The following is a 23,492-nucleotide window of genomic DNA, read 5'->3' as shown; positions in this document are numbered from 1 at the left end:
GTGGAGCTACCAGAAGTCTATGGATATTGGACAGCAAATGCACCAGATGTCCATGCACTTGCTTCCCCCTGTAGAAGGAGGAGCCCAGCCCTCCCCCTTCACCCTGCAGGGACACTCATGTCTCACTGGCTCTGGCCTGCTCATTCAGACACAGCTGGATTGCAGCTACTGTCTCTACAAATCAATCTGACTCCCAAGTGGGGGAGTTAGAATGCACACAACCACAGCCCCAGGCTTGGGAGGAGGCTGCGGCTAATGCTGTTTGTGGCCATTAGGAAGAACTGAGTCTGGTTCCCAGTGTCCTTAGGGTCTGGGCAGGCACAGAAGGCTTCAGGGTCAAAGGACAGCTGGCAGGAAAAAGGACGGACTCATGGGATAATGATTGGGTCATCCAGAGAGACCTCCCTGGCGAATGGCTCAGAAAGCCTGGAGCCTTTTTTGTTATCTCCCCAAGTGGCCTCTTCGAAAGGGCAAAGTTCAGCAAAGTTAATCTTTGTTGGCAAAGTCAAATACAAATGAGCAGGTTAAGGTCCAGTCTGTCTCCAGAGCACGAGAAATGGACTACCCAAGGGCCATATTACCAAGGTCCCGAGTGCAAGCTGTTTTCCATCCGTGATTTCTGGTTTCCATTTTATACTCTGCCTGCACGCCCTCATTCAGTGTCAGGCACTGAGACATAAATTCCGAGGCCTCCGTTTTCCTACCCATCATGGCACAGCCCTTCACTCACCATTCATTTATCACTCCTCCCACCCCTCCCCGTCCGAATCTATGTGATTACTCAATTACTGCCTTCAAGTATCAGAACTTCCGCCAGCAAGTCTGGCTCTTGAGGCATCCACATGTTATTAAATGCACATATTCCTGAGTTTCAGACAGCGAACGGTGGGAGTTCAGAGAGTGAGGGATTCATCCAAAAACTGAGTGGAAGCCAGCTGGTCCCCAACGTGGGATGGCGGCGTCTGGGGAGAGGGAGCGCAGTAAGAAGGACCACCTGTGCTGATCGCTTACTCGGTGCCCGCTTCAGGGCTCTTAACCCTGCAGACATGGGATGGCTGGAATTTAAATATCACAGCAACAACGGAAAGACACAGCGAGAGGCCCTTCCAGCAGTCTGTGCCCTTCTTCATGGTTCTCATGTGTGATTACGTCCACATCGTGCACTGTAAGTCAGGACAGGGATCTCATCAGGGCTGCTCCCACCGGGTCCTCCAAGCCGAATGCTGTGCCTGGAGCATAGTAGGTGCTCAGCAAATAAATAATGAATGAATGAACGAACGAATGGGCGATTATAAACCTCAGATGTACGGTGCCTTGAATCAGTAGGGCTCTGTCTCAGATTCTCTGTTTTGAGGAAGTAGAACACAAAGCAGCTAGGTTCCAGCCAGCTCTGGTCACCTCCACGCCCAGAGAAAACCTCCCAGCTTGGAATGCTTCACACCAGAGGAAGTGACCAAGTCCACAGCAAAGGATGTCCTGTAACACTGTAAACTGACAAAGCCCTGGGCTGGCAGATGACATTTCCAGCGCCCTCCCTGGTCCCTGGAGGTTTCCCAGATGCTGCTAGGTTGGCAAGTTAAACCTGCTCCGTTTGTATGTGGTATCATGCATTTCAACCATTCCCTTGTGAGTTGTTCTGGCCTCAATCTTAGACCATAAAACCACTGGCGACTGAGGTGGTACCTGCTCCGTAGTACACGCCCCGTCTCTTGCCATCCAGACTGGCCCCCCAGGCCAGGGAATTGCAACATTTTCTGCCTCCAGCAGATCTGATGGATGTGATGCTCGATCCATTGTATGAGGCTGGAGGTGGAGGGAGCGGGCCAATCTCCCCGTCCTCCACAATGGTTCTTTTTTTTTTTTTTAAGATTTTTTTTTTTTTTTTTTGATGTGGACCATTTTTAAAGTCTCTATTGAATTTGTTACAATATTGCTTCTGTTTTTTGCTTTGGTTTTCTGGCCGCGAGGCATGTGGGATCTTGGCTCCCCGAGCAGGGATCGAACCCGCACCCCCTGCACTGGAAGGTGGAGTCTTAACCACTGGACCGCCAGGGAAGGTCCCCCTGCCCCGACCTGTGATTCTGATGTGGGGACACCCCTCACAGGGAGGCACCCCGTACTTGCTGCCGTCTTGCCGCTCCCCCGCTTCAGTTCTCGGTTAAGTCGGTGTGTCGCCAAGTCACGCTCCTTGACATGCGGACCCCCAAGGACTCATTTCCAGGATGTTTTTGGCTCCTTGACAGCCTCTTCCTGTTTTGGAAGCTAAAAGGTGGCATTAAAAAGCCAGAGAGGTTTCATTGTTTTGAAAAAAAAAAGCCTCCATTGACTGAGGAGGGAACTTCAGCCTCTCGATGGCAGAGACACGTTCACCCCTGCGGAACAGCCTCCTCCTTGCGGGCCAACTGCCTCCGCGCCTTCCTTTTGGGCCTGAGCATGACTGAAACTGTTTTCTCTCCTGTCTCGGTGTTTTGCTTATGTGTCAGAAACCCTGAAGTTGGCCGCATTCGTCAAGCACGACACATTTCAAATGAACACAGAAGACAGGCTGTGAAAACACCCTCTAAGGAAAGCTCCCTCGCTCCACGCCGTGCATTCACTGAAAGGAATTCACCAGCAATATTTTCTTTCACTCAGAATGCCCCACCTCTGGCTTGATGCTAAGAATAAGCTAAATGATTAGAAAAAGTAAAAGGTGGCAGCTAGGAATTAAAGAGTCTACAGAAAAATGACCTTCGCAATGGGGAGTGACATGGTTTCATGTTCTCTCAAACCAGACAGCAGGGACCTAAGATGAGACAACTCTGACAGAACCGGGAAATCTCTGTACATACGCTTGCCACCTCCACTTACACAGGCAGGAACCCCTCTCCTGCAGCAGGAGCTGTGGAGGGCCATGGTCCCAGAGGGAGAAAGGCATCGCCCTGGGAAGGGGACAGGCAGCTCGTCATGATGGTTTCCCACACGTCACTGAGGGCATGGGGTGGGGTCTGGGGGGGCGGTGGAGACGTAGTGAAATCTCTTCTCCGAGGCCATGTTCTCTCATGACATTTGTGGCTGGAAGCCCTTTCATACCATGTTAAGTTCGGAGATGAAGGCCCACGTTGAGTTTCGGTTAAGGGTTTAGCGGAAGCTGACTAAAGATGTAGCCCAGGAGTTTCATAATACAATGGATCTCTAAAAGTAAATGCCTCCTTTAAGGCAGCACGCTGTCCAAAAAAGTTCCTCAGTTGGTGCTCTGATAGTTTAGGTTAAACTCTAATTTGATCGTCTTTTTCTTCCAATAGCCTTCTCATGTTTTATTTTCACATGCAATTCTTAAATGTTTGCACTGATGAGGGCAGTGTCTTAGGCTGTAGATGATACATGGTGTCTCTACGAGGTACATTAGCTGTGCCACTTACTCGCTCTGACTTTAGGAAAATTATCCAATCTGCCTGGCCTGTTTCTTCAGCTGTAGTAATACAGGAAAAAAAACCAGTGCTGGCCTCCTATAGTAGCTGTGAGCGCTAACCTAGTAAATGAGAACATACGCAGCAGGCACTCAACAAACGCCCTCTGTACTGTTATCACTCACAGTGAAGGCTTGGGACAGTTTCACTGGCAGTTACAGGTTTATTTGAAATGCAACAAAATCTTTGTTCTTTGACACAGGGGTGGGGTAACTTAGTCCCCAAAGCCTGGAGGTGTTTTCTTGTTTTGTTTTATTTTCTTTTTAAGAGCACCAATTATATGGACTTGAAAAGGTAAAACTAGATTCTGTTTTTATATCTAATTAGAATAAACCACATTCAAATATTAGACTGAATTCAGTGATTAATAGCACAGCTTTCTCCAATAGATTACTGATTTCCCCTACATTTCACAACACAAAGTTTATTAGCAAAATCATATATTTAACATATTCTGGGTCCTAGACTCTTATCAGATATATCATTTGCAAATATCTTCTCCTAGTCTGTGGATTATATTTTCACTTCCTTGAACAGTCATAAATTTAGCTTTTGATAACATCTTGCTTTCATATAAATCTATAGATACAGTTAACTTAAATTTGTTACTTGGTATTACATACAGAATGGACGGACAACAAGGTCCTACTGCAGAGCAGAGGGAACTATATCCAATATCCTATGATAAACCATAATGGAAAAGAATATAAAAAAGAGTGTATATATATGTATAACTGAGTCACTTTGCTCTACAGAAGAAATTAACACAACATTGTAAAGCAACTATACTTCAATAAGAAAAGAAGAAACAGACTCACAGATATAGAGAACAAATTAGTGGTTACCAGTGGGGAGAGGCAAGATAGGGGTAGGGGATTAAGAGGCACAACTATTAAGTATGAAATAAATAAGCTGCAAGGATATATTGTACAGCACAGGGAATAGAGCCGGTATTAATAACTTTAAGTGGAGTATAATCTTTAAAAATTGTTCATCACTATACTGTATACCTGAAACTTTCATAATATGGTAAATAAGTATACTCAATAAAAAAGAAAAACAAAACAAAAATTTGTTAGTTGGTTTTTGAAAAAAAATTCTCTTTAAATTTAGATATAATAGTATTTCTCATAAAAATTTACTTCATTGTATTAACACATATTCAAATTACCAGATAAATATTTCTTACAGAATGTGGCCTGAACAAAAAAGAATAAAGCCTAAGTTATGATGGGACAGTTACTTCTGGTTTTCTCACGTGACGCAGGTTGTCATGGAGGGTCTATCAGATTCAGCGGGAAGGGGAAGGTCAAGGGGCACCGCTGTCAGGCTGCGATCTTTCTTATCTCACCCAAGAAGTCGTAGGTCTGCTCTGAAATGTCGAAAGGCTCATGGAGCCCCGCTGGCGACAGCAGAGCCTGGAGGGCGCCCTCGTTTTCTTGGCTTTGCTTGAGGAAGTCGGCGATGACCTTCCATCGCGCGGCCTCGGTCTCCTCCTCTGCCCACCTGAACGGAGGCAGGAGCGCACAGTGGAGGAGGGGAAGCGCGCAGTCGTGGTAAACCAGGAGGAACACGGCCTTCTGGAGCTCCTTGTCTCTCTGCGAAAACACCGGCACCACCAGTGACTGTGAGTGGACCCAGCTCATTACTCCTCAAGTGTTACACTGTATGAGCTCTGTTAACTAGAAGCCGTCTAGGGGGTGGGAGGGAGGTGCCATCAGTGTCTGGCAGGTAGTCGGCTCTGAATCGGCTGCTCAGTCAGGACGTGGACACAACAGGAGTCACCGCGGAGAGAGACAAGTGGTTCTCTCTGAGGGTCTGCAAGGGGCTCCTTGAGGCCAGGGTGCCCCCTGAGTGCCATCAAGCAGACTGGGGTGCCAGAATCTAATCCGGGGACAAGGGTGCGGATCCGGGTAAATGGAACTAAGACACGATGTGAAGTCAGCTGTATTGCTGAATGAGGTCAAGGTGCTAGGGGGGAAGGGTAGCAAGGGCTCTGCGTGAAATCCAGAGAAAGGAGCCCCAAGCAGTAGGAATGTGCTGTCAGCCCCGCCTCCCCATAACAAGAGCTGGGCAATACCCACGCGGGCAGCGGCCCGGCTCCGACAGCTGGGGTGGGCATCACAGCCGAGGTGACGGTCTACACTGCGATGTGGCCCCCGCTGGCTACCGTGTGTGGAGAGGCAGCTTCTACAGGCCCGAGGCCCAGCACCTGTCCACTGCCAAGCTAGAAGGGCATTAAACCTGCCAGTCTTAGTCAAACAAAAACTCAAATAAGGATACAATATATACACTTTTTTTTTTTTTCAATTTTTAGTGTCTTTGTTCTCCCATGATTCCTGGAGGCTAATGAAAAGTTCAGATTAGTAGTCCTAAAAGCATGGACCATGGGCCCAGTGCAGCCCACTGCCATCTCTTTTTAGAAATAGTTTCACAGAAAACAGCCCTGCCCAGGTGTTTACATATTGCCTGAAGCTGCCCTGCGTTACAGTGGCAGAGCTGGGTGTTTGAGACAGACACACGTGGCCTGCAAAGCCAAAAATATTTACTCTCCGGCCCTTTACCAGAAAAGTTTGTCAATCCCAGACTAGAGCAGTCAAGCCACTACTCACTGATCACCGCAAGTTCTGTAATGACCACACTCTCCGGCCACGTAAGCACAGCCACGCCTGCTTTCAATGTGTGCTACAGCTTATGCCAATTTTCCTCTTCCCTCTCCTTACCTGATACGGACTTTGAGAGCTAGGGGAATTTTTTTTTTTTTTAAATGAGAGAAATTTGATAGCCAACTGGGACACTTTGGCTTAGAAAGTTCCCCTCAGTTCAATAAACTCAGTGATCTGAAATGACTGTCTCGATCAAGTGTTTCTTTTTACACTTGGAATCCATCACCCATAACCCTTCTGGGAAGGTGTCTTTGCAACCGTAATAACACCATTTAACTGTCAAGAGGGATTAGGACCATGGTAACTTCAGCTAAAACAGAGGCATGATTAGGGTGTGCGGCAGACACGGAGCACAAAACGTGTGAAGCTCGGGGGGCACAGTCACGTTACCTTCTCTGATCTTTTTAAGGTACTCTCTTTCTCAGCCCAGGAACTCTAAAAAGCAAATAGAAATATTACGTTAATCCGAGTATTCACAAGTCTTTGCCACACCTCTGCAACTTCACTCTGTAATTAAACTTACGGACAGGATTACAAACGCTGTACAGATCCTGCACATGTAAGGAGTGAATCTCTAATTAGCCATCGAGTGCTAATGACCCAGAACCAGACCGACTAGGCAGGATGTATCAGTGAACGATTCCTCAGGAGCCCGTGATTCTTACAAGTCAAAACTAATTTAAGAACAGAGAACCAGGGCAACGCTAACACATGCATGCAAACTGCACCAACGCAGCTCCTAAACAATAAAATACCATTAAGCTTTCAAGGTAAGACAGTCATGAAAATAGAAAATTCTGCCAAATACCATACTCCTCGACAATTCTGTTTGCCGAGATGAGGACAGTGGACAGGGAGAGGTAGAATGAAGTACAGCTTTGCAAGTAAATATTTCCAATCTGTGCACCAAGTTTCACAAAAGCTTCTTTAAAGAAATAAAAAACCCAGAGTTCAATTAACCCCACGGAAGTATGAATCAAAGACCTTCCAGGGCCCAGCATGGTGCCTTAGCCATAGCGGGCTCTCGTGAAATATCTGTTGAATGAATCAATGTATGTACGTTTTGTATAACGAGTAGATATTAATATACTAATGCTTTATAGGGGAAGAAAGAGAAATTCTGCATTATCTAACTATAGTGCCAGATGAGCTTGTCTGAAATTACAGATAAGCATATGTCAAGAACATTTTCTTACATCTTTTTGCTAAAACCTCATCATTGCTGTTGACACCCCCTCCCCAGCCAAACCAGCGCGTGAAATCAGTTTCAAAGTCTAATAAAAACCTGTGTAGACGATGCTTCCTCCTTCCGACTCCGCCAGGCCGTATGGCCTCCCTCCTTATCAAGAGGACTCACCTCCCAACACAGCTCCCCTCCCTCTGCGCACGTGCTTCTCCACGTCTCTGTGCTGTCCGGGGTCCCTAAAGCAAAACCCTTCATGGATTGCCCACCACCTACCACACTCTTCACTCACAGGATGAGACTGAGATCGCCCTTGACCGTCTACAGATTGACATCCGACAGGCCAGACGGGGGTCGTCTGCTCTCCTCAAGAGCACGCCCTCTTCCCTCCTGCCTCAAAATGTTTGCTTGTGCTGACCCTCCCACCTGTGATGTCTTCTTCTCCCGTCCCAGTATGTCGAAACCCCGCTTGGCCCCCAGGCTTTCATTAGGTGCATCTCCCTGAGGACCTCTTTAATGAAACAGGCTGCTGATCTTTACATGCTGCCTCCTTTACATCTGCAAGGACCTGGATTACACATCCCCTGCGGCACTTATGTTATCTGAGTATTTGCGTCACGGGCCTAATACTTGTTGATTCTAATATTTAAGTTGAACTTTGTGAAACTGCCGTTTTTGAAGGCCAATAAATGGCTAAAAATTAGAGATTTCACGTGGTTCAACCTAATACCCAGCTGCTTTTTCATACAACAGATAACAAACTTCAAATTAAAATAAAATGATATGCAGGCCCTGATTCTCCCCTGAAAACTCAGTCAATTTATCTAACAAACCATTTTGGATTTTTGCTCTCAGGACACAATCGGTGGCCACCTTAAGTCAAGGAACAAACAATAGGGAGGAGACTGCAACGGGGTAGAAGGCAGGCACTCCATCTGCTTATGGGGTCAGGGAAGGCAGCCCTGGGGAAGTAACCTCCATAGTAAGAAAGGACAGATGAGAGCAAGTTAGCTGGACAATAGACAGGGATCGGGAGACATCATCCAAATAGAAGCCTAGAGCTGGTGTCAGAACTCATTATGCAGTGTGTCTAACCGCCTTTAGAACCCACCAGGTTTCCATCACACTACCCACCCTGAGTGCGTCCATTAGGTCAGGCTGCTCCAGGAGCTTGGGGAAGGTGGCCAGCACTGGATTACTAATCAAATCTGAAATACAAAAGAATAAAAAGGATTTTATATAAACGTCAGCCAATGTGTTTTACAGCAACAGACATAAAAACATTCATTCAGATTGAAATTACCGTGCCGCAGGATCTGTTGATAACACATTCTACCCACTTTAACCTCTCGGAGGGCTGGAAGCTGCCCCCTCAGCCTCCATCTGCCCCTGTATCCACACCCCGGGGAAGTCCGAAATGAGTCTGGTACCAAGTAGGTAAAGCTTTTAGGTGGGAGTAAAGTGGCTCTGAACAGAATAAGACTAGAACATTTTGTTCTTCTGTGTTGTTTCTCCAACCTCTTTTTCCTCCTCACGAGTGTGGTGTGGTAAGAGAAATCTTCCAGTTAGGAGGCTCCCACACTCTCAGGAGGCTGAGTGGGAACCGGGGCACCAAGGGAAAGGAGGTGGAGGGCAGGCAACTCCTGCCCAGCCTGGGGCCAACGGATGGTGCTGGATGACATCGGAAGGGATGAGGAGTTGGGGATTCTGACCACGTGCCTCAACACTGTGCAGAATACTGATATTTCATAATCAACAGTGGCACGTGGAGGGCCGTGCAAAGAGGCCCACCAGGAAGGACACTTCAGAAACGGCAAGGGCAATGACTTCTATAGTCTTGCGTCCTCAGTAGAGAAAAATCCTCCCTCTAGGTCTCACTAAGTTTCTTCTGATGTGCAGATTCAAATGAAGCCAACAATTCTGAGTAGGCTTCTCCCTACCTATAGGAGAACTAATAAGCCTTCTCCTCTTTAAGGAGCCGGGTCGTTCGTGAAGTTTTTCTAGAGTCATTGAAACAAATTCTGAGGCAAGTGGCGACTAAAAGGCTTAAACTGTCCTTCCTTTAGAATTACAATTATTCCTTGAGAAATGTTGGTGCTTCTCTGACTCTAGGTAGTTCCATTTCTACCTACCTATCCAGGTGGTGTGTCCCTGGGAGGGGACTCGTGTCTAAGCAGGAACTCCACTTGTCCATGAGAGCCGAGTCATCTCCCTCTCCCTCGATTCTAGCCACACGGGCCTGCCTTCAATTTCAATCTCTCCAGTGCACTCCCGTTTTCTTGCCTTGGGTCTTCAGACATGCTGGTCCCTCTATCCAGAAAGGATCCGCCCCCACCCATCTCCCCTGTATGTCTAACTCCTCTCTCAGGTCTTCTCTTAAATATTCCTTGCCCAGAGAAGCCTTCCCTCATCCTATGAATTAATTCAGGTCTTCCTAGGGTACGCTCTTGTTGTGTATTTCCCTTCAGAACACTTGAGGTTGAAAAGGATTATTCATATAATTTTGTGTTTGAAGTCTGTTGCTCCACAAGAGTAGGGATGACGGTGCCTGTCTCATTCATCGCTGGGTCCTGGCACAAGGCCTGGCATATACTAGGCACTCAATAAGGAATATCCAATAAAATTCAACTTTCTCTGGAGGTAATTCTTACAACACATGCATATCTCTGTGCAAGTTCAATCATGTGTGACAGCCCACTGATTTTTTAAAATTACTTTTTAACATTTTACTTGGAAAAAGTTTCAAGCTGACAAAAAAGTTGCAAGAGTAAAAATAGAACCCCTGAACACCTCTTACCTGGATTCACCAATTTTATTGATTTTTAAACTTCTTGCATTAAGAACCAGTTATTTTGGGTCATTTTGGTCTCTTTCCAAAAAAGATGACATACATATCAAACACGTAGTAAAAACGTTATTAAAGACATTAAAGGAAAATACGATTATAGCTGAAATTTAGGATCTCAAGTCCCCAGAATCTGAATGGTAAAAAGTGTATATCGTAAAGAACGGAACACGTACGGAGCTCACACAGGATGCGCACTGAGCACAATGCTTTGCGTCTGAAGTAAGTGATTGACACTGATGCTATTCTAAATATTTTATTCCAAATGTCACCTTCAGAAGCAGAAGATAAAGGCTGGCAGAGGTTACATTTACTCAAAGCACGATGCACTGTTGTGCGCGAGGAAACTGCAAAGACTTCTCACCAGCGCTGTGCATGCGCGTCCTGTCTTTCAGGAGCACGTCTCCAAGAATCTGGCGATAAAATATCAACAAATGAACGGAGCACATACTTCCAATTAATGTTTCCGGCAGTAGACTATTAAAGAAGAAAAAAAAATGTATTCATTAAACAATCCCCTACGATCCAACCTACGGTGTTTTTAAAATGTATACTTATTACTCGAATGAAGAGTTTCAAGTTTCGCTTCATTATTGAAAAAAGTTTTTAATAATTTTGAGGAAAACTTCCACCATAAGTTGACCACGTTAAACTTCAGAAAACTTTTATTTTTACGTGTGTACTTTCAAGTTGCGACTCTGGGTTACCATTCCTGTGTTTCCACGTTCGCATATACACCCATGTTAAATGTCGAATAAAAAATAAAAGTGATCGGGCTTCCCTGGTGGCGCAGTGGTTGAGAGTCCGCCTGCCGATGCAGGGGACGCGTGTTCGTGCCCCGGTCCGGGAAGATCCCACATGCCGCGGAGTGGCTGGCCCGTGACCCATGGCTGCTGAGCCTGCGCGTCCGGAGTCTGTGCTCCGCAACGGGAGAGGCCACAGCAGTGAGAGGCCCGCATAGCGCAAAAAAAAAAAAAAAGTGATCAATTATGTGTTTTAGAAAGAACGGGACTACTCAGCTACAAGTTTTAACAAAGCCATGTTTCCACCTCACCCGATGTGACGAATGCAGAGGAAACGAGTTCAGACTGTTCCCGGTGCTGGGTGGAATACAGGAGGGTGTGGCAGATCAGACTGAATTCTGACTTTGCTGTGCTACCTCCTAGCTATGTGATTTGGGGTTAATTATTTATTCGCCTTGTGTTTTGGTTTCTTCATTTGTAGAACACAGATAGTCATATCTGCATCTCAGGTTACTAAAAGGATTAAAATGAGGTAAATGTGGAATGCTTAATGCAATGCCTGGTATATACTGTAGTAAGGTCTCAAGGACAAGAAAATTTCAATATTGAAGTTACATTGATATCAGTTTAAAACAGACTGTAAGGACTTTAGGATGTTGTATGTAATCCTCATGGTAACCACAAAAAAAATGTATAGAATATACAGAAAAGGAAATCAAAATGTATCATTACAAAAAAAATCAATTAAAAACAAAGGAAGGCAGTAAGGGAGGAAAGGAGGGACAAAAATACCCTTAAAACATATAGAAAACAAATAACAAAATGGCAATTAAGTCCTTCCCTATTAGTAATTATTTTACACGTAAATGGATTAAACTCCCCAACCCAAAGACATAGATTGGCAGAATGGATTAAAAAAACAGGATCCAACTATATTGTGTCTACAAGAGACCCACTCTAGATCTAAGGACATTCGTAGGTTGAAAATGAAAGGATAGTTAAAGATATTCCATGCAAATAGTAAACAAAAAGAGAGCAGGGATAGCTATACTAACATCAGACAAGACAGACCTTAAGCCAAAAAGCTGTACAATGAAAGATATTATATAATGATAAAAGGGTCAATTCATCAAGAAGATATAACAGTTATAAACATACACAACAGACATCAGAGCTCCTAAATATATGAAGTAAACAGTGACAAAAGTGAAGAGAGAAATAGATCTACAATCCTAGTAGGGGACTTCAATATCCCACTTTCAATAAAGGATAGAACAATCAGATAGAAGATCAATAAGGAAAGAGAACTTGAACGACACCGCAGACCAACTGCAACTGACCGACATATACAGAACACTCTGCCCAATAGCAGAATACGCATTTTTCTCAAGTGCACATGGGACATTCTCCAGGACCTTCTCTTAACATATATGGTCATACATTAGGCCACAAAACAAGTCTTAACAATTTAAAAGACAAATTATACAAGGTATATTTTCTTTTTTCCAAAGTACATTTTCTTTTCAACATTTTTTTTTTTTTTTTTCCCGCGGTACGTGGGCCTCTCACCGCTGTGGCCTCTTCCGTTGCAGAGCACAGGCTCTGGACGTGCAGGCTCAACGGCCATGGCTCACGGGCCCAGCCGCTCCGTGGCATGTGGGATCCCCCCGGACCGGGCACAAACCCGTGTCCCCTGCGTCGGCAGGCGGACTCTCAACCACTGCGCCACCAGGGAAGCCCCCAAAGTACATTTTCTGATCACAATGGAATGAAACTAGGAATCAACAGCAGAAGGAAAACTGGAAAATTCACAAATATGTGGATATCAAACAACATACTTTTAAGCAACCAATGGCTCAAAGAAGAAATCACACGGGAAATCAGAAAATATCTTGAGACAAATGAAATGAAAATACAACACACCAAAACTTATGGGATGCAGTGAGAGCAGTTAAGAGGGAAAATTTATAGCTATAAATACTTACATTAAAAAAGAAGAAGGATTTCAAATCACCAACCTAACGTTACACCTTAAGGAGCTTGAAAAGAAAAACAAATGAAACCCGAAGGTAGCCGAAGAAAAGAAATAATAAAGATTAGAGCAGAAATGAACAAAATAGAGAATAGAAAACTACAGAGAAAATCAATGAAAGCAGAGCTGGTTCTTTGAAAAGACAAATAAAATCGACAAACCTTTAGCTAGATTGACTAAGAAAAAAAGAGAGAAGACTCAAGTTACTAAAATCAGAAATGAAAGGAGACATTATTACTGATTTTACAAAAATTACAAAGGATTATAAAAGAGTACTATGAATAATTGTATGCCAACAAATTAGATAATCTAGATAAAACAGACATACTCCTAGAAACACACAACCTACCAAGCCTAAATGATAAATACAAAATCTGAACAGACTTACAACCAGAAAGGAGACTTAACAGTAATCAAAAACCTGCCAACAAAGAAAACCCCAGGACCAGATGGCTTCACTGATGAATTCTACCAAACATTTAAAGAAGAATTAATACCAATCCCTCTCAAACTCTTCTGAAAAACTGAAATGAAAGGAATACTTCCAAACTCATTCTGTGAAGCCAGCATTGTCCTGATACCAAAGCCAGACAAAGACACAACAAAAAAACTACCGACCAATATCCCTGATGAACACTGATGCAAAAACTCCTCAACAAAATACTAGCAAACATAATTCAACAGCACATTAAGTTTTATACACTATGAGCAAGTAGGATTTATTCCTACAAGGCCAGGATGGTTCAAAATAAGAAAATCAATCGATGTAATACACTAACAGAATCAAGGAAAAAAAAAACACGTGATTTTCTTAGCTGATGCTGAAAGCATCTGACAAAATGCAACATATCTTCATAATAAAAACACCCAACAAACTAGGAATAGAAGGAAACTATCTCAACGTAATAATGGCCGTATGTGAAAAGCCCATAGCTAACCTCATACTCAATGGAGAAGACGGGAGGCTTTCCCTCTAAGATCAAGATCAAGACAAGGATGCTCGTTTTCACCACTTTTATTCAACATATTACTGGAAGCCCTAGCCAGAGCAGTCAGGCAAGAAAAATGAATAAAAAGCATCTAAGTTAGAAAAAAAAAAGAAGTAAAATTATCTCTGTTCACACACAACGTGATTTCATATGTAGAAGACCCTAAAGATCTCACACACACACACACAAAACTGTTAGAACTAATAAACAAGTGCAGCAAAGTTGCAGGATATAAAATCAACATACACAAATCAGTCATGTTTCTATATACTAACAATGAACAATTTGAAAAGGAAATGAAAACTTCAATTTCATTTAATAGCATATCTAATAGCATTGAAAGAAAGAAAATACTTGGGAATAAAAAAATAGAAATAACATTTCAAATATTGAGATTTCAAAATATAATCTGGAAATACGAGTGAGTGCTTTAAAACCTGACACCTGATACACACTAAATACTTACTGAGAATAAGCACCAGAATTAACCTTAGCAGATACTCAAGAAAATGTCTTGAATCATTCTAAACACACATTTTCTGTGTTATTTTTAGAAATACATGAACTCTGTCACTAAGCATGAAGAATGAGCGTATAGGAAATCTCGAAAACCTTGCAATGTCCTCTACCAAGAGGAAGATGTCTTTGGGCTAAGGGAAACCACCTAAAGTTAAAGGAGACTTTAACTTCAGAAAATAATCCTTCACTCTAACTTCTAGGATGAGAATTTTAGAAGGGAAAATTAATCACAGAGGTAACATCCAGGCTTCCGGCCTGCTGAAAGAGAGCAGAATGAACGTGACCCCAGGGATGGTACAGGAGTAATGGGTCCCTATGACTAGTTTCACAGAATTTAGATACGTATCCTTGACCACTCCCTAACCCTTGCATTCTAGAAATGCCCCAAAACACAAGATAGATTCTCTTACCACACTTATATTCATATAGAGCATTTCGTACACAGAGCCAGAAGTCATCCTTTTCCAGCCCCGCTAAAATTCTGATCGTGTATACCCCTGACCTAGATTTCAGATTGGCTGCAGGGGAACATTTAAGCTGCCTCGATGCCACCACATGCCTTCTTGGTGTTCATGCTGTGATTCCAAGAGTTGTTCTACACCCCGCCCTCCGGTCTATGGCTCATGTGGGCAGGGTTTCAGCAGCATGCCCAAACTCATGTCTCATGCTGAGAAACAGACATTAATTTTACGAGGGGAAGGGGTGGAACCTTCCTTCCATTCTCTCCTGCCCTTCTCTCCCAGATCGGCCTGCTCTGTCTGGCAGGCATCGCGGCCAGCCTGCAGTGGAGGCCTTCAGCGCCCACAGTGCTGGCACTCCTTTCCTTCTAGCACCTCCCCATAACACGAAGCAATGCTGCTGGCTCTTTATCAGAGCTTCCTTTAGGGAAATCCTTTGATTTTCCCAAATCCAAGGTGACCAGGAAGCTCTGAGCTGAAGAAGTAAAGATATACTTCTTTCTGACCTCACAGACAGACCAACAGAAGGGCAATAAACATGATACTGGACCCCCGGCAAGCAACACTATTACTTCATTTATTTTTAGCAATAATACAATGGAAGTAAAAGAGAAAAAAAGATGGCATACATCCAAAGAGCAAAGGAAAATAAACAAATTTGTAGCAAATTTGTATACAGGCATGTAGCCTACTGCCACAGACCAGTATGTCTCGGTATTCAGAACCCGTGCTCTGGGAGTCTGGGTCTAAATTCAGGGCTTTCCCTCATCAGAGGCTTAAAAGCATGCATTTGGCCAAACCACACCAAGTTAAACTCCATCAAAAAAACAGCTCCAAAATCAGAAAGGCAAGTCTTGGTGAAACAGGAGGACCTATTTGCTCCCTCTTCCGTCTCAGCTGAGGGTCAACATGGTCAGAGTTGTCTCCATAAAAGGAGACCCAGGGACAGGATTCTGGTGCTGTTTCTTTGGTCAAGGAGACGAGTCCACGTTGATTCATCGGATTTTCACAGGGCTCCTGACAGCCAAAGGAGACACACACGGAAGACTGCTGGCTGGTGAGAGGGCAGGATGACGCCAACCAGCAAGGATACTGGGGAAACTGGGCACTAATGCAGATTATAACTGGGCTTCCCACCCTTGGCCCTGCCCGCAGTTTTGTAGGTCCCTTGGCATAACAAAATGAGCCCCTGTCCCTTCTCCTTCAAGCAGAGAAATCTGGCTAAACAAAGATGGAGGGTTTATTTATTTTTATTTTTTTTAACATCTTTATTGGAGTATAATTGCTTTACAGTGGTGTGTTAGTTTCTGCTTTATAACAAAGTGAATCAGTTACACATATACATAAGATGAAGCGTATTTTTGTTTTTGTTTTGTTTTTTCTTTTGCGGCACGTAGGATCCTAGTTCCCCAACCAGGGACTGAACTCGTGCCCCCTGCAGTTGAAGCGTGGAGTCTTAACCACTGGACCACCAGGGAAATCCCAAAAGATGAAGTTCTTAAGCAAGGGAGAGTGGGGACAGAGGCGGGATGGGCTTTTGGAGGAGAGAAGGAGGAGGGCTGTTGGTAGCATCATCCGCCTTCTTTCCCCACTCACTGCACGTGGCAGGTCAGGGAGAGGAGACTGAGAAGGGTCAGCCCCGCCCCAGGCTCCACCTCCAGGGTGCACAGGCCAGATCCCAGCCTCTCATCCTGGACCCACAGCACAGCCCTCACACCCCAGCCCATGGCCCGGCAGTAGGGCCCAAGGCCTCTGGCTTCACCATGCCCACGGTCTGCCCCTGGGAGAGCCTGCCTGAGGCCGGCGGGCCCTGCGGCCCACGCTTGACACCACCAGGAGAGCAGAGCGCATTTCTGAATCAGGCAAAGTGGAGCGGCAATTTCAAGACGGTGCTCAGGTCTCTCTCAGGGCTCTGGGAGGAGACAGGAGCGCACACCAAGACAAGGTTGGGGAGGCCAGGGACCGGAGAAGGCAGAGCAGAGCTCCTGACCACTTTTAAACCAGCAGGAAGAGCTCTACTTGGAAATTATTTCACAAACATTTTTCGGGTGCTTACTGTATGCTGTAACCAACAAGGGCTCAGTTCCTGAGGTCAGAGGATGAGGACCTGGGACCCTTCTTTGAGAACCCAGCATGCAGGAGAACGTTCATTGCTTTGGGAGAACGGGCCCGCCCATCTGACCGCTGCACACCCAAGTCAGATTTGATCTCTAGATTGTAAAGCGTATCTGCAAACTGGTATTTGGGGCCAAAGAAACGCTATTAAGAGCTGTGCTTGACAGACACGCTTGGGAGTGCTTCGGACTCTCGAAAGCTTATCAACAAGAGGGGTAGCGGGAGGCTGAAGACGTAGGAAGAATGAGGCCAAACAGGATTCTAGCTTTTCTTCTACAAAGACCGCTACTGTGCTGCTTTTATTAATCTTGAAAAATAAAAACTGTCCAAGGAAAGATTGGCCAAAAAAAGGGAATTTATAGGCTCTATGAACATCCAGGAAAAAAAAAAAGCCAAGAGAATGAATACTACCCACAAACCCGTAATTAATGGTTATTGAAAGATTTAACTGTTAACACTATAATTATAATACACATTTCAGTACTAGAGATAAGAACAAGGGATATTTAAACTGGGAGCATGATCTAGAATGAGAAAAGCAACCGTTCACAGAGGTGGGCCAAGGTTCCCTGCTTCCTGATAATCCGCGAGCAGAGAGCAGGTCACTGTGGGACCAGTCAACTGCATCAGTCTCTGTTCCCAAGCCACGCTCCTCCCTCTGCCCCTCCTGTCCACTGCGTACTCTCCACATCATCAAATGGCACCTCTTCCAAACCTTCAAAGCTTCTTTTGAATCCCCCTGATCCTACCAGCTACATAGCACATCCTCATCTGAACAAATGTGATGACAGTGCCAGCCACCTGTCATTATATTTACATTTATCTAGACATCTGATAATAATAATAGTACTAGCTATAGCCGTTTATAATATAGCTATTACTATATAATAGTAATAATTATAGCTGGTACGTACTGTGTGTTACTGCGTGCCACGTACTAGCTAAGTGTCTTATATATTTTCTTTTCCTTAAACCTCTTTAGAGCTTGATGGGGTTAATATCATTATTATGCCCATTTTAAAGATGTAGATCTTGAGACCCTGAGAAAGATGGTAAATGACTTGTCCAAGAGGTTACTGAGTTAGAGATGGATTGACCTGGGGTTCTACCAGTGCAAAATCTCCCTGAAGAAAATGCAAATTAAAACCACCAACAGCTGCCACTAATCATTTATTAAAATGGGCAAGGACTTCTCTGGTGGCACAGTGGTTAAGAATCTGCCTGCCAATGCAGGGGACACAGGTTTGATCCCTGGTCCAGGAAGATCCCACATGCCATGAAGCAACTAAGTCCGTGTGCCACAACTACGGAGCCTGTGCTCTAGAGCCCGCAAGCCACAACTACTGAAGCCCGTGTGCCACAACTACTGAGCCCAAGCGCTACAACTACTGAAGCCCGCGCCTAGAGCCCGTGCACCGCAACGAAGAGTAGCCCCCGCTTGCTGCAACTAGAGAAAGCCCGCGCGCAGCAACGAAGACCCAATGCAGCCAAAAATAAATAAATAAAATGGGCAAAACAGAAAAAAACTGATCATATCAAATGTTGTCAAGAATACGGAGTAATTGGAACTCTCATATGTGGCTGGAGAGAGTGTAAAATGGTCTATAGTCATATTGGAAACCAGTTTGGCGGTTTCTTATAAAGTTAAACAAACACCAGATGATCCAGGAATCCCACTCCTAAGTACTTATACACACGAGAAAGGAAGACATGCCCCCACACACAAAAAAACTCCTACGCAAATATATAGAGCAGCTTCATTCATAATTGCCCAAAGCCAGAAACAACCCAAGTATCTATCAACTAGTGAATAAACACATTATGGTATATCCACCAAATGGAATACTAATTAGAACAAAAAGGAAAAAACCACTAGCACATGCAACAGCATGGGTGTATCTCAACTGTGTTACGCTAAATGAAAGACGCCAGACTCAAAAGGCTATGTATTGTGTGAGTCCATTTGTAGGACATTCTGGAAAAGGCAAAACTGTTGGGAAAGAAAACAGAGGAGCAGGAGCCTGAGGCCAGAGCTGGAGAGTTGATTACAAAGGGGCATCAGTTCACTGTTTATAGTGATGGAAATATTCTCTATCTTGACCGTGTGGTAGTTATATGACTGTATATACTTGTCAAAACGCAAAGAACTTAAACTAAAAAGGGCAAATTTTACTGCGTGTAAATTATACCTCAACAAACTTGACATTAAAAAAAGTTCCCCAAAGTTCCCTAAGGGTAGGACTGTGGATGATAAGTCCCGTTGACTCAAAAGTTTCTATACCATTTCTGACCGCATCTATCATTTGTGCTAACTGGTAAACAGAAGAATAAGCTAATCTGAAATGTACTATTATTCCGTTTCCCTACTGATCCTTGGCAGAAGAATTAGTGACGAAGAAAAATAATTAACAAAAGGTGACCAAGCACGTGGAGAAGTCAGAAGCAGAGATGGTCCACAAACACTGAATGGGCCCAAGTTCACCGGACAGGTAACAGCAGGTACCAACCTTAGCATGTTTCTTGATCTTCTGTTCAAAGATCTCAGTTTTACTAGAAGCTGAGGCTGCCTTCTCGCTGTCATCATCTGATGGAAAACACTACCATGTGCTTTAAAAAATAAAAAATACATCTCAAAGCTTTAAGTGCTTAGGCAGTGAATATAATAAAATAGAGTACTATATATACATTTTTTTATGTATAAAAATAAGACAAAGTTCTTTTCAGCACCAGTGGGGCTGAATTGTATGAGAGGCAGGAGTCGTCCAAATGCCCTAAATGGACTGATGAAGTATGACGTGCCCTAAGGACCTTCAGAATGTACCCAACCAGCCCACCCCTGGAGCTGCCACTACATCAGGTACCGTGACAGCGTCACTGCTGCCAGATGACAAAGAAAAAGGGAGTTTAAAAAGCACGTCTGACTCCAAGTAGAACCAGCTGCATCCTAGATCCCAGCTCCTTCCTGTTCCAAGAAGGTGGGATTGGCATTGCAGGGGCGGCAGCAGTGCTATGTGTCCTAAATCACGAAACGAGGAGGGGGATGTCTGAGGAGCTAGAGGGGAGTTTCAAACCCATCAGGCTCTGAGATCCAAGAGGCAAGGGCCATATCTGCCTTACTCTCCATTTTCCCTTTATCTAGTACAGTTCCTGGTCAATAAACACATTAAAAGATGCTCAGTATTTTTGGAGGGCAACCTGGTACGTATACCACAATTTCAAATGTCTACACCCTTTGACCTAGCAATAGGCAATCACTGAACTGGCCTATTCTATTAATTCTGTGGCCCAGTGTTCAATGAAAAGGAACCAATACAGGGGTTCTCATGCATCCTAATTTCCTACCTTAGAGTCTCAAATATGCTACCAAGAAAATAAGCACTTAGATAAAAATGATTAAGATTTTAACATCAAACGACATATTTTTAAAAATGTGAATTCACGTGAAAAGTGTTACGCTCATTATACTATAGGTATCTTCTCTGATGTATCTTCTGCTTGTTTAACCTTTAAGGAAAGGAAAGCAAGCAACACAGAAGAGTGGTACCTCTTCTGGATACTGAAGGGTCCACTTCAACACCTTTTTCATAAGGGGTGCCTCCATTCAAGAAGAGTTCATAAGTTCTACAAAAGAAAAATATAGCATGATGGATACGTGTTACGGACATTGAGAAACAGTAGAGTCAGTAGTGGAACATTTTTTAGCACAGACGCATTCACAGACATTTTATTTATGCCTCATTGGTAAATGAGAATGAAGGTTGTTGATACCTCCATGGGGTTATCATCTCAGTAAATAAAGTCTCTTTCTTAACTATGAACCACAGAAAATACATTTTTCTACATAAAAATGAGAAAGATTAATTGATGTCATTAAGGTCTTTTAACTTTAATGACTCGTGTTATTTAAATGCATTTTTCAAATGTTTCAAATCATCATTGGAAATAAAGCTATTATGAATTCATACTATTTTTAAAATATAAAAGTAACATGTAGATTGTTGTAGAAAGTTCAAATGGCATACAAATGATAAACAAAACATGAAAAATCCCTCCCCCCTTCTTTCCCCCCTAGTTTGATAGCCCCTTGTCCTATCTGTTTCAATACAAATGGAAACAAACACATACATTTAAACAGTAAATCTTAAACTGACACACGTTTAAAGTTGCGTACTCCGTAAGTGTGGAAGCAGAAGGTAAGAGGCCTCCTTAATCCTGTGGTACCACCTCCCCAGTTCTGCTCCCCAGAGACAAGCTCTGGGAACAGTTTACACACACACACACGCACACGAACACAGCTCTTTGTGAACAGAAGTGGAGTCAGCACACACACGATTCTGCAACTTGCCGTTTTCATATAATAATATACATTGGAGATGTTTCTGTATCAATAGATAGGCCTCCACCTCATTTAAAAAAATAGCTGACTTCACTTTAAGAAGGATTGGATAAACACACTTTTGCCTCCCACTAAGCACAGTGAAAAACCCTGAACAGTATTAAAGACAAAAAACAAAAGCAGAGAAACAAAAAAAACCCCACAAGAAGCCTGGGCCTCTCCATCTACAGGCAGTGGCTGGGGAGGCTGGGTGTGATAGAGTGCCCCTCCCCCTCCCACTGGGGTAACATCAGAGGAGGGCTTTTACCTCTGTCCAGTGGTAAGGAGGTCACGCCCACCCCTGCGGTATCAGTAAAGATGGAAGAGGGGAGCATTATCTGAATTAAACCTTTGGGCTTGGGAACTATTATGATCCCATTTTAAAGATGGGGGAAGTTGAGGCTTGCGGACAACCTGCTTACAGTTACACGGACAGAGCCCAGGCTACAGCCCTGAATTTTACCATTCCAAAGCTGGGATCTCAATCATCATCCTAGTGACTGCCCACCTGCATCTCTTCTGTGGGTTTCTTATCTTCCGGACTTAGATTTGTGTGTGTGTGCCCATTTTCAAATTTGGATTGGCCTCTTCTTAATTTTTGAAGGTTCTTTTTGTATTAGGGATAATAATCTCGTGACTGTTATGTATGTATTGCAAATGCATTACAAATATTTGGTTTTGGTCTTAAATTTTAAATTTGTTTACAGTGGCTGCTGCTACAATTTCCATGTACCACCTACGGAAGAAAGGCAGAGTCACGGAGGACCTGGGGACCCCAGACTCAGCTTTCTCCCTCTTTGGCGAGAATGAGGCTCTATTTCAGCCCTGTGAGATGTACTAATACCACAGGAAATCACTGAAAGAATATTCTCAGCAGACAACCGGTGCAAATATCTTTCAAAATACCTTGGCTACATGTGTCATTTCTTCCCTGCTAGGATGAGATCATGTGTGCTGTTTTCATATACTACCTAAAAGAACATTAAAATCAAGATTAGAAGCCCTCTCCACACAAGTTACTGAAATGTAAATAATACACTCTGGAAATATGAGGTATCTAGATTCTAAAAAAAATGAATTTCCACAAAATCACCCGTTTGGAAGGAATATATAAGCCAACTTACTTTGCTGGAATAGGAATTCCACTGGCATCAAAAAGTTTAAGAAACACCCAGCCACAACTTAATTCTCCTCTCTCACCAGTTGACTAGAAAATAAAAACAAGCGTGTGAAACTTAATGTCTGAATCAGTCAAATCTATAAGCACATACCAAGTTCTTCTAAAAGGAATAAAACTAGTATTTGCCTTCAGAACTAAAAAATCCTTCACAAGAAAACAAAGTGAAACCCAGTGGAGTCCCATTTGACTTGCAGGCCAGATGGTAAAGGCAGGATATAAAATGAAAATCTCTTGTTAAATTGCTCCTGAAAAACCCCTAAAGCTGATGATATGACAACTGTTACTATTGCTTCTTGAGTGACATAAATAGGCCGTGGGATGATTCCAGATCACCTCAATATACATGAGTGTAGGAGGCTCTGTCTCAGTAAGAAATGGAATGAGCCACTTAAAGCATTCAAGGGTCCTTCTGCTCAGAACTTAACCCAATGTCAATTGTCAGAGGCGTCTGGGGTTCACCTGGGGGACCTGCTCCTGTCCTACCCACCCGCAGCAGACGGATGAATTTGCCTTAAAGAAATGAAAGGATGGTATTACACCATTATGGTATTACACCATTAACATAATAAAACATATAATGGAATCACATATAATGGTATTACACCATTAACATAATAAAAATCTCTGGGTTATCACGAGGCCAAGCACACATACTACACCTATCTATGGAAATATATAATTATTACCACAGACCCACACCCACTGATTCAATAGTCTATATGATGTAAATTAATCCAAGTTTCTGGTGTTCCCTTTATAAAAATTACCCGTCTGCCAGGTCCCTTCATTAGAACCCTCATTTACAAGGCTAGGGGCACTCTGACCCTCCAGGACAGAGCTAAAGCACAGTGCTGCAAGGCCACCGAGCATCTTTTATCACTTTCTGCAAGGTCTTGTTTCTCCAATCTTCATTCTTTAAAAGCACTGGAGTTCGCTCA

The 23,492-nt window shown here is 43.6% G+C and overlaps 1 protein-coding gene across 4 annotated transcripts in view; it reads right to left on the bottom strand.

The window, feature by feature from the left end:
* Nucleotides 1-23,492, bottom strand: part of NPHP1 (nephrocystin 1) — a 94,874-nt gene that overhangs the window by 32,145 nt on the left and 39,237 nt on the right. For 2 of the 4 annotated variants that reach the window (XM_024743957.1, XM_024743958.1), the window contains exons 14-20: nt 22,499-22,581; nt 20,544-20,620; nt 19,507-19,606; nt 10,508-10,620; nt 8,433-8,506; nt 6,506-6,550; nt 4,402-5,047 (exon numbers count right to left, since the gene is read on the bottom strand). In XM_024743957.1, the coding sequence (XP_024599725.1) occupies nt 4,775-5,047; nt 6,506-6,550; nt 8,433-8,506; nt 10,508-10,620; nt 19,507-19,606; nt 20,544-20,620; nt 22,499-22,581 (765 nt within the window). In that variant the 3' untranslated portion in view covers nt 4,402-4,774. Of the gene's footprint in view, nt 1-4,401; nt 5,048-6,505; nt 6,551-8,432; nt 8,507-10,507; nt 10,621-19,506; nt 19,607-20,543; nt 20,621-22,498; nt 22,582-23,492 lie in introns of those variants that run through there. The other 2 variants (XM_024743959.1, XM_024743960.1) reach the window with 2 other exon arrangements.

This window comes from Neophocaena asiaeorientalis, unplaced genomic scaffold, assembly GCF_003031525.2.
Source record: "Neophocaena asiaeorientalis asiaeorientalis breed wild unplaced genomic scaffold, Neophocaena_asiaeorientalis_V1.1 scaffold114, whole genome shotgun sequence".
Taxonomy (NCBI): domain Eukaryota; kingdom Metazoa; phylum Chordata; class Mammalia; order Artiodactyla; family Phocoenidae; genus Neophocaena; species Neophocaena asiaeorientalis.
This window is presented reverse-complemented; position numbering and strand designations above follow the sequence as displayed.